General features: G+C 38.0%; 2 protein-coding genes across 2 annotated transcripts; one reads left to right on the forward strand and one right to left on the reverse strand.

Annotated features, from left to right (window-relative positions):
- The first annotated feature begins 450 nt into the window (after window positions 1–450).
- Window positions 451–6,727, forward strand: il17ra1a (interleukin 17 receptor A1a). The gene is made up of 11 exons (XM_030768836.1): window positions 451–549; window positions 715–739; window positions 914–1,060; window positions 1,437–1,561; window positions 2,210–2,336; window positions 3,058–3,105; window positions 3,401–3,555; window positions 3,980–4,054; window positions 4,411–4,480; window positions 4,576–4,695; window positions 5,176–6,727. Exons 1-11 carry the CDS (start codon window positions 451–453, stop codon window positions 6,687–6,689), a joined length of 2,505 nt encoding a protein of 834 aa, XP_030624696.1. The 3' UTR covers window positions 6,690–6,727.
- Window positions 6,728–10,021: 3,294 nt separating this feature from the next.
- On the reverse strand, window positions 10,022–11,212 carry tmem121b (transmembrane protein 121B). The gene has a single exon (XM_030768956.1). It carries the CDS (start codon window positions 11,210–11,212, stop codon window positions 10,022–10,024), a length of 1,191 nt encoding a protein of 396 aa, XP_030624816.1.
- Window positions 11,213–11,693: the final 481 nt, after the last annotated feature.

Below are 11,693 nucleotides of genomic sequence, written 5' to 3' on the forward strand. Positions count from 1 at the left end.
AATGAATAGAAAATTACTTTTTTTCATCACCACATTCCTCGTTCGTACTCTGCCATATTATATTATGCACGTCATATGAGTTATAGTATGAAATGTACGATATACACAGGAAATGTGTGTGTGAAAAAATGATAGCTTGCCTAATACAAAAGAAATATATGTTTAAACATTTTTCATTATTTTAATGTAAATGAGGACCAGTCTGCGTAATTCAGGCCCTCGAAAGCCGCAGGTTGTTTTCACCACCCTCGCACTTCGATGAGAAGGAAGGGTGGCCTTTCCAGTCAGGTGTGCTCGTGACGAATGCAGATTTGCATAAACAATAGGAAGTTCATCGAGGTCGGGGCTTTCCCACAAGGAAAGTTGTCGTGCTTAGCAAATTTGTCGCTTTTGGTTTTAGAAGGTCGTTTATTTTAGCTGGGCACATGTTGGCTTTATCGTACAGGAAAAATGAGTTCATTTTTGAGAGGAGCCATTCTTTTTATTTTTATTTTTCCGATATTAAGTCTTCGGATTCTGAACGAATCTTCCCTGAACTGTACGCAACAGGTAATGTGAAATATTATAGATTGTTCTTGAAAACTAAACACAGGAAGTGTATCGGTCGCAAAAGAATGTTTAAAATGTACAGGGAGATGATCTCCTCTGGTCAATAATTTATTTGCTCGTGATCTCAATTTCTTCTTTCTTCTTCTTCTTTTTAACCGGCTTCAGGAAGTGACATGTAAAGTCACCACAAGTAAGTGTTCCACCACAGATCTTATTTCCTTTTACGTTTTATTCAGCTCTGTTCATTCTCAGTATGAAATATGAATGTGCTTTTACAGGAGGCTTACCAGTTACAACTGAAATACCTTTCAGTCTTTGACTCTAGGCTTACTGTTAAAATCCTTTTGGTTTTGCACTCCGACAGGTAATTGTCTGGATCCACAATGGCTGGAGCCAAACGATTTCACTCCTACTGGTCCGCTTGATCTGAAGGCAGAGGTGAAGTTGAGAGAAAACGAGGACGGTGACTTGGTTCCTGTGATTGTAGCGCAATGGAAAGCAAGGGATGATGGTGGGTAACCTACTTGTAGACAGTATTTGTTTGTTTTGATACTTTGTTCACCCTTTTGTTACCTTCTTAGAACTTAAAATGTTAAGAGTATTTCAAGCCCCACTTTCAACATTTACAATCAGTGCAAATATAACACAAGATCATACACCTGATGCTTGCCAATACAATGTACAGATCATTATTTTGTTCAGAATAAGTTTATAGTATTCATAATAACAGTTTATTCTTGTTTATAATCACAGCATTGAAATGTTCTTGTACCATATGTAAGCACAATAAAATTAATGTTCTTGTTCATGGTTTAGTTGCAGCCATTTGTTCTCCTCTTAACATAAGACAGTATGGACATTAATGCCACATGCTATGGTTCTTACAGGGAGCATTCAGACTTTGAATAGCACTGAGCTGGAAGTGATGATGGTATCGACTAATGCCCGTTTATGTGTCCGTTACACTTTCCTCAATAAATTTCCAAGGATGAAGAAAACGGACAACGAACATGTGAGCATGCATCACTCCAGTCTGTTACCACTGTCTGGATACAACTGTATATTTAGCCACACTCAGAACATATCCTTGTCTGTTCAGTGCAGACAGTGAAATTAGTTAGCATTAGCTGCAAACTTTTGTAAACTATTTGTCTTGACTGAATTGAATAACTGTTAATTATTATTAGGTATGTTTTTAACACTTAACATGAAAATTTAACCAGATTTTTTAGTGTAATTGGAGGGCTGATTTTTCTTTAACAACTTCTCCCCGTTGTTGTAGTTGTCAGGTCCTGTCAAATTGAGTGGTACATATTAATGCGTGTGAAAGGCAGTTGTAAATGGAATAAGTCATTTAAAATGAGAAAATATTTGAATAAGCAAAACTAACTTACTGCTGAACAGTTCAGCTGTATTGTGCTTCCTTAAAATTTCTCATTAAATCCATTGTAGTCTGTTGAAGCTGACTGAATTCTAGCCATATAATCTGTCTGTAAGTTACTGGGGTGTTAGTGAAGCTGAATGATTCTATCCTTAGAAGTAACATTTGAGTATGTGTTAGATGATCAATTTATTAAGATACTGTTAGGTCTGACAGTATATTCTTCAAAAGCTTTTATGGCTCTTCTATTAATCTTTTATGTTATTTCTGACATTTTAGTGGTCTTTTACCCTGGATCAAGTAGTGGTGGACCCAGAACAGAAGTATCTTGTGGCAGTCTCAAACATACCAAAGCCAAACATTCAGCATTCCAGTTACAACATTAACAAAACGATCTCTGTCCCAGGTCAGTCTGTCAGATTCAGTTTACATATAAACTCAGTACATTAGTCTCTTCTTCTTCTCAGCACATTAGTCTCCTCTTCTTCTTCATCACAGGGGTGGCCATGGTTGTGAAGTTTCCATTGACTTAGACTGCTTTTATTGTCGTTTCTGCATATGCATGACTCGTACATACAGGGGAACGAGATTGTGTTACAGGAGGACCACAGTGCCACATAAAACAAATAAATAACGCACAATAAATACTGAGAACAAAAAAAAAAAGTACAAAGTAAAAAATATTAAAAACAAAAAGTACTAAGTAAAACCCTGTACAATATACAATACACAATACAATACAGTACGATACAATACAATATACATTGCAGTGAACAACATACAAAATATACAAAAAGCCCTGTACATATCACAAACCCAGACATAACAAGCATACCTGACACAGACAGTGAATTACTAGCAGCAAATAGTTGTGCAGGTAGGTGAGTTGTTTGGGGTGACAGTGCAGTTGATTGTGCAAAAGTGCAGTTTATTATACAAAGGAAGAGGTCAGAGAGTTGTTGTTTGGAAGTTCTGAGTGTTCAGGCTGTTGAGGAACCTCACAGCCCGAGGAATGAAACTGTTGCATAGTTGACATATGCTTATCTGTAACAATGTAATTTGGACAATCCTTTAAAAAAATCAGGAATGTGATTTTCTTTTTTTTTCTTTTTTTTTTTTTACATTAGGTTGCAAAGACCCTGAAATTCGAAAGACTGGCTATTGTTTGAAGAATGGTAAGATGTATAAAACTGATATCAGAAACTGTGCAACCTTAGATCTGTACTGATTACTGATTGTCTGTGTGCATCTATATTAATACTACCACAAATGTACAGGAATGAGGAGGAGAATAAAAGTGCATTATTGGATTTCAAAGGCAATCGTTAGATTAACATTTGTTTGTAGTTTAATTAGTTCAACAGGGTACGTCATAAAGAAAAGTATTGTTCAAAAAAATTCAGTGATTTAACTGCTGTAAGTACCTTTTTACAATATTAAATATATATTTTGTATCTGATTATGTTGTAGGTGGTTTATGGGACCCCATTATTACAGTGAAGAAGTCCACAGGAGTACAGAACACAGCAGTCCTCTTTATGGAATTCAGCAGTGCAGAACATTCTGAAAGATATAAGGTTTTTACCAAGTGTGACAGTCAGCAAAAAGACAACACCCTCTGGAAGGTATGATCTGTTTTGTGCTTTGTATGTATGAAAATGATCTCATACCGAATAAAGCTTTGTATGTATAGCTTTCATCTGATAGAGAGGTAGTAGAGTTTTCAATCATAGGTATTATTTATATCATCTTTGCAAACTGTTTGCACAACTTTTATTGAGATGTGACTTGTTAAGCTCAAATTAGCTGTAAGAGCCATATTTAAACCATACACCATTATTTTTCCATTTTCTTTTCAACTACCTGGCTACTACATTACCTATTATCAATCAGCTGTTATGGCTCTTACGCTATTGCTACCAGATGGAAAGAATGGACTCAACTGTTAGAATTTGCTTTTCAATATCAAGATGGACTCTCTAAAACAGTCATAGATGAATGCACTTTTTGCTCAACCTGGCACTCTCTTTTTTTTTCTTCCATGTGCAGAACAATAGCACAACACTCAATGTGACATATGACCTTGAAAGATGGCCTAGGACCTGCTGCAATTTTGATGTCCAGGTACATCATCAATATCTTCCTAGCTAGGAGTCTCCTCCCTAGGCAATACCATATTGTGTTTGTCCTTGCAGTGGCTTAATCAGCAGTTAGCTTAACTCTTTGATCATCAACACACTTTAAATAAATATCAGTGAAGGAGTCTTGGTAATTTTGAAGAAAAAAATTGTTATTTACAGTAATTGCTTTAAAGAATATTGTAACTGCAAGTTTTTGGATCTGATTCTGGGTGTCTTTGAGCAAAGACAAAGTAACACTAAGACTTTTCTCCAGACATGCAACTTTTGATAAAAGAAAAACTGTTGGTCTGGATACAGTCACTAGCTTAATTAATAACTGTAAATATAAATGTGTTCTAGATCCAGCCATTTTTCAAGGAGTGTCAAAATGATTGCGTGAGGAAAAAAAAAAGTTTTAACATATGTGAGGGTAAGTTAAAAATTGTGTCTAATCTTTTTGGTCCACAGTTATTTTATAATTGTACCAATGTAGAATGCTATCAACAAAGATGTCCTCTTTTACAGTTGTAGGACCATCCACACCACCCAAAAATGATTGGATTTGGGTAATTTTGGCTGGAGTAATTGGACTTGTTTTTGGAATTGCATTTTGTTTGATTTATTCACGTTGTAGGAAGCGGGAAGGTGAGTTATCTTAGAAGTTTTTATCATCAGTCCAAGCAATCCTTACTTATACTCTGTGTTGTGAGAAACCAGGGTTTTGTGCAATTCAAATTGAAATTGAATGACTTGTAATGTTTGCATTTCTCATGTATTTCATATTAACACTAGCCTCTGCATTCTCATAGGGATAGCTCATTGTTTAAACCATTATACTCTTAAATAAAAATTAAATGACTTATTTTGTTTGCCATATTAATGTTCCATTGTGACACAACAGGATAGTTTACTGCATTCTCAGAAGAATTTTGGTGCTCTAAAGTATTATATATTATAGCTATTCTAAACTATTATATAAACTATTACAGTATAGTTTAGTGTAAATGAAGGTAAAGCAATGTTTTATTACGTTAATCCTTCAGAAACCTTCAATAGTATAGGTCTGAAGCATTCTTAGAACAATTTTTAAAATGTTTTTTCTGTTTTAATTCATTGTTCTTATAGGTCCCTCCAAGAAGCCTGAACCAGGCCAAGAGCTTTGCAAGCCTCTCCCTCCTGAAACTCGCACAGTGTTGATCATTTACTCTAAGGACCACCCTCTATACACAGAAATTGTGTTAAAGCTCTGTGCCTTCTTGCGGGCCAAATGTGGGACAGAGGTTGTCCTGGACTTGCTTGATACTTCCTGGCTCGGAGCCATTGGCCGTTTACCATGGTTGGAGCAGCAGAAACGTCGCATTGAAGAATCTTCCGACAAGATTCTGGTCCTGTGCTCCCGGGGTGTCCAGGCCAAGTGGGAGGCAATGTGTGGTAAAGGCACAATTACTTTACGTGAGGATGTGCGGTCCCCAACAGGCGATACACTGACCCCTGCCCTTAACCTTATGCTGCCTGATTTGCAACAAGCTGCCTCCTTTGGAAAGTACATGGTAGCCTATTTTGAAGACATTAGTAGTGAACATGACGTGCCATCCATGTTTCACATTGCTGTCAAGTACAAGCTGATGAAGCACTTTGAGGAGCTGTACTTCCGTATCCTGGATTTGGAAAAATATCAACAGGGAGAAGTGCGTAGCATCGAGGGCATTGGCATTGATGAGTATTTCAATTGTCCTTCGGGTAGAGCCCTGAGGGATGCCATTGAAACTTTCCAGGCTCACCAGTTGGAGAATTCAGACTGGTTTGAAAAGGAGTGTATGAATAGTGAAGATGAAGTAAGAGTGGAAAGTGACCCACTTCTTAACCAACACATTTACCCAGTTCTTCAGCGTTTACCTGTATACAACGAAGCACTTCCAGTCTTAATCCATGAAGTAGAAGTCCATCAAGAAGATCAAGGCCAGAGTGTTTATGCCCAGACACCACAAATTAATCAGGGATTGGACAGGCCCTCTGTCGTGGAATTAAATTTGAGAGTTGATCCAAGATCAAATGAAGTGTATTCCAGTCAACCAGTAGTGGAGCCTCCACCTGGAGTACTCATATCTGATGTCTGCCCTGCTGTCCTAGAAAGCCAACCATGCTGCAAAGCTGATCTTCATCTCCAGGGACCCTCAGAGCTGGGAGGAATTGTGCATTTGCCACAAGGGGGATTGATGACCGAAGGCTTCCCTACAGAAATTGGGGAGGTACAACCTTCCACTTCCTTGAGCAGACCATCTCCAGAGGCCATCCAAAATTTGCTGGCTCTCCAGTGCTCTCTCAGTCCCTTTGAGGTAACAGGTCCACAGCTAAAGGAGGAGGCATGTTCTCATTCATCACAAGAACAGAACATCTCCCAGCCAGTGGAGATAGAGGAGACTGAGTTGGAGGAATCATCAGGAAAGAGACAATCCAGAGGATCAGATCAAGGTTATATCTCAAAGGACTCTTTTGACAGAGAAGAGCCCCCAAGATCCCCAATGACTGCTTTAGTAATGTTACAAGAAACACTTTTCAAGAACAGTCTCTTATCATCTGGTTTTGGAACTGAAATAATGGGGAGCAGAGAACATTTACAGTTTGACCATCCAAATTGATGACACCTCTTGACTTTTGAAAAGAGTGATAGTGTATCATCCTAGACATTTTTTAAGAAAAGAGGTGTGTCATATATGACAAACACAACAGAACCGCTCACCTTTTGTCAGTTTGTTATGGATGATTGCAGAAGTAAACTGACAGCCAGAAAAAGAGGTCCAAAACTGTGATGTAGTAAAATTCCTTCTCAGTTTACGGATGGTTCATGGATTTGGGACAGTGCTTTTGGAGAATGTTTAAATCAGCAGCAAGCTAAGGTTTCATATTAGAGGATCCCACGGTTCCCCCTAGCAACTAGACACACCCTTCGCTCATCCAAAAAACAAATAAAACAGTTCTACACTTCTTCAAATCTTTAAGTAAACCATGATCGTACTGCGCATGACATGACTGATATAACTTTTAATGTCGGTCTATCCACTAAACACAAAATAGTAAACCACAGAATAATCCAATAAGAAAGAAAAGATTGTTGGTCTGCCAAAATTAACCAGTGGTAAAGCATATTCAAAAGTAGTGAAATGACTACATGTAGGCTAAATTAGACTCATTTAGCTTAGAGTAGCATCCTCCTCTGCTTCAAACTGGCAAATTTCCTGGTTATTTTGAGGTCAGTCAAGGTCAGTTCCCTACACAATGCCAAACGAAGAGAAGGCTAAAGGTTCTTTCCACCTAGGAGCTTATTTTTGGGATGGTTATATAGAAGTGCCACAAAAGACTGGGTAAGGAACTGATTTCTTTCCAGTCATTTTTTTTTCAGCTTACTGAGTTTTTGAGCAAAAATGAGTTGCTTAGATAGTTCTTAGATAAACTGTCGTGGAGCCAGGGTTGACATGGATCATAGCTCTCTATGTGTTTGAATGAACTTGAAAACCTGATCCATGTCTTCTTATTTTTCTCTGAAATCCAAACAAACGTGATGCCTTGGCTGTGTATACACAGTCAGTTTGTGTTGTTTATTGATCAGAGCATAGTGGTGGTTGTTTATGGATTTGACATGTGAATTTTCCTATGATTCTGATGTTACAGTATGATTTCTAAAGACAGTGTAGTAGATGTCCTGTATACTGTAATAGCAGTGGACATTTGTCAATACTCAACATCTCACCAAATGGATAAAATAGCAGATGACAAAATTTTACAAAAGTGGTGAGCAGTTAATGTGACAGATACATAATGAAAGTCCACACTGTAAATAAATGGTCAAACAGGGATTTTGGTTTGGATTGTACAGCATATTAAATTTATTTGGGGTTCCAGATACCCATTAACTTGGAACATATACAGTACTGAAAAATGATCACATTAATGTACAATACTTACTTTTTAAATACTAAATTTTGCTGTAAATAATAATGTATTATCCTTTAGTTGTAACATGATGTACAGACAGCTTGAATTTGTTGCACAATCTGTGTATACTTTTTGATTAAAGAAAATGTGAACATGACATGTTTTTATTTAATAAAAACAAAGAAAATAATAGTTAATTAGTTTGGTCATGAAAATTGATATGAATACTTAATACATTCCCAAATACTGCAAGCCCAAGAAAGCTGCATTCTTTGGTAGTCAAGTTACGTGTTTCTTATGTTCTCAAACAAACATTAATTTCTGGTCTGTCTAAGTGAAGCATTATACTAATCAGATCTGTTGTGATGCCAAGATATGATGTTTCTTTTTTCTTACTTCAAAGAGTTTCTCAAGTAAACATAGTACTCCAGAATAAAATTAGTTATTAAGAGCCCTTGTTGAAGGGTTCTCCAAATCATATTTGATGATGTATGGTAGGAGAAAGAGAACTGTATTCATTTGTATTTTGAATTATGACCACTGTTTTTCATCCTTGACCATAACTTAAACCGACTATGTGTCTATTGCACAGTGAGGCACAAAAAATATAATGCACTTCTGGCCTGCATATTTAATTCACTCTCTCCCTCATCACCGAGAGGGAAGACATGAATCATGTTAGCATGAGTGGCTTTCGGGGTACACAAACTGATTATTTTGAGAAATTATTTTCCATACCACTAGATATAACTGCTCTTACACATTTATTTTCATCATTATCTCTCATATATTTCTCTTGACTACCTTTAATAGGTGCTCTTCTAAATGACAATAAATAAGTAGATACATATTTGGGGGGTTTTTTTTTGGTAAACAAATAAAATCAGAGATTAGAGCACTGTTTTTCCTTATCCTTTTCCATTAAGGCTGCCCTTCAGTATCTTGATTTGACTTCATGAGGACCTATGATTGTATTCCCAAATAGGTCAGACATAATGAATAGAGAGGGAATTCCTTGTATGTATGTTCACTTGTATTTCTTTTCTCACTAAAACATGAGGAATAGTTCTCATAGTTAATTGAAATGTTAGCATGTCTGTTATAACCTCACTGAAGCATCCTACGTCTATACTACTGAGTGAAGCTGATATTGGAAGTAACTAATTTAAAAACATAAGAGTACCCTGATAAATGGTTTGAACTGGACAGTTGGGTTTTGCTCAGAGGTAGCCTATAGTTTCCAGGTAAAACTGGCAAAATTCAGCAGAACCATCTTAGGACTTGTGTAGGCTGCAGATAAGGTTAACTGTTTTTGTGGGATAGAAAATATTTCCAGATTTTTGGTTACCTAAAGTTACTACAATGTTCCAAAAGTGCACATTGTAAATTTACGAATCAATTTATAATCACTATGGCAAGCCAATATCATACACCACTGGAATTATTCTTTCACAGCATTATAATTTTCTGCAATAGACTACTACTGATACTATTTCAGTTATATGTATTAGAAATAGGAAAACATGTAATTACTTTCACAGACAGAAGTACACACCAAATCTACCTTTGTCTATTTAAACTTCAATGAGTGCATATCACAAAATCTGTCAGGAAGGTATCTGGCAATCCAACAATGACTGGGAGACATTACATTAATAGAAAACACTTATATATATCCAAAAGGTTTCAAATATATTTTCAACATGGAAAATAAACCACAAGGTTCATACTTCTGAAATTGCAATGGGCTCAATTCAACAGTTCTTACTTAATTAAGTAAGTGCATCACAAACAATACAAGTGCAAATCAAAGACTGCAATTTACAAACCACTAAAAGCAATCGGTTTACAATTACACCAGTCCAAGAAGTTCATTAAAGAGGTCACGGACAGGTGTGGTTGAGTTTTTTCATTGGCACGCTGTGTTGTTTGGTTGTAGCACCAGTTCAGAGAGACACGGGTGCGAAATTGTTAATAAGGCTGTTATGCTGAGGTGACCACCGGGATGTGTTCAAATATACGCTGAATCGTAAACCGCCTATGACTGAGTGTTGACAGCCAGTGTGTTTACATAACCATGAGGACACATATCGTTTTCGGAGACGCAGTGAGAGAACTGGGCTGGGTTGTTTCCACGAGCCAGTCTCCGAATCCCTCTCACGGTAAAGCACTGCTCACCCAACTCAAGGCACTTACAAACCAAGAAAAATATGTTTTTGAACATGAAGACAGATATGGGCATATTGTAAACATAGACTAAGAAGCATCTCACCACTAACAACGGTGCGTTGACCAGCACACCAGTGAAAAACCGCGCCCAAATCCAACGACAGTGCATCTGCGAAGCCGTCAGCTCATACAGCCATATGACTGGAACGCCAAGTGCGACGAAATACACAGAGATGACCGTGTACTTCAGGTACACGCTGGAAATCTCATGCTTTAGAAGCATCTCAACAAGAGTGAAGGTGTCCAGCACATCCACGCACGTACTCATAAAGCAACTTTGTGAGTGATAACGCGTTGCACCATTTGGATCTTCAATAATGGAATTGGTGAGGCAGAAAAGCAAAGGTCCTGACAGCAAAATTATAATCTTGAAGCCAGTAATCCCGAAAGGTACTTTCAGCGCAATGAGATCTAGAATGGATGTCTCCAAAATGAGCACCACTTTTGGAGTGCACGCAATCACGTAAATAAGCCATGCCAAGTAGGCAAAGGTGAACTCCCCAAGATTGCAGCCGAATATGGAGCTCTTTTGGTGAAACCCACAGGCTCGCTCACGCTTGCTCCTGGCGTTTTTCATGTAAAAAATAGCCCAGCCCGACACAACCACCAGGTCAGTAGCTATCCACGAGCACCAGTACAGATCAGTGAATATGATGAGGTAGAAATCTAAGACACCGCCCTGGAAAATCAGCACGAGAAAACAGAGAATTTTATAAAATAGGTTTTTCTTGGATCTCTGGATGAGCAGAGGGGTGGTTTGCATGAATTCGCCCGATGTCATGGTGTCAGCCGAGACGGCGGCAGCTGAAGAGACCAGGGGCTGGGTGCTGCTCTCCTCCGGGTTGGCACTGCCAGTGGATGTTTGTGTGCCCCTCCTGGACGCGCTGCCTCTAATAAACAGCTGTCCGTGTTCTGGTGAGACCGGTGAGTCGGGGCAAATTACCGCGTCGTGTTGAGGTTTGCTGACCACGGGATTATTTGAAATAATTTCTGCGATCATTGTATATTTGCGTTCTCCTCGTGTCCTTTTCCTCTCTACCCTCGCACTACTCGTATTCTTAAAGGTGGAGAGAAGTAGGGGTGCATAAATCCCGATATGGAATGCATTGGAATGGAATGTGCTCCTGTTACTGAAATCATGGTTGGTCATTTTAATTCCTATATACCGTAAAGAATTTCATCGAGGCTTTATTTACGTTTTACATGTTTAACTTCGTTTTCGTTCTTTTTCTTTCTTTCTTTCTTTCTTTCTTTTTACCGACTTGAGCCAATACAATATCTTTTGACTCTGGATAATTTTGAAACTTAATACATTTGCCCAAAAGTCTGTTTCGAAATAGTAACCTCCCCAAATAGCCCATGACTATGCGCAATAAACGGTAGTCTGCCTGACAACAAGGTGATCCAAAGCATTCTTCTCCAGGCTGGTGTACCATCTTGCAGTATGCAGGTCATCAGGGACTCTGTATAGGACAAGACAA

This window comes from Chanos chanos, chromosome 1, assembly GCF_902362185.1.
Source record: "Chanos chanos chromosome 1, fChaCha1.1, whole genome shotgun sequence".
In the NCBI taxonomy this organism is placed as follows: Eukaryota; Metazoa; Chordata; class Actinopteri; order Gonorynchiformes; family Chanidae; genus Chanos; species Chanos chanos.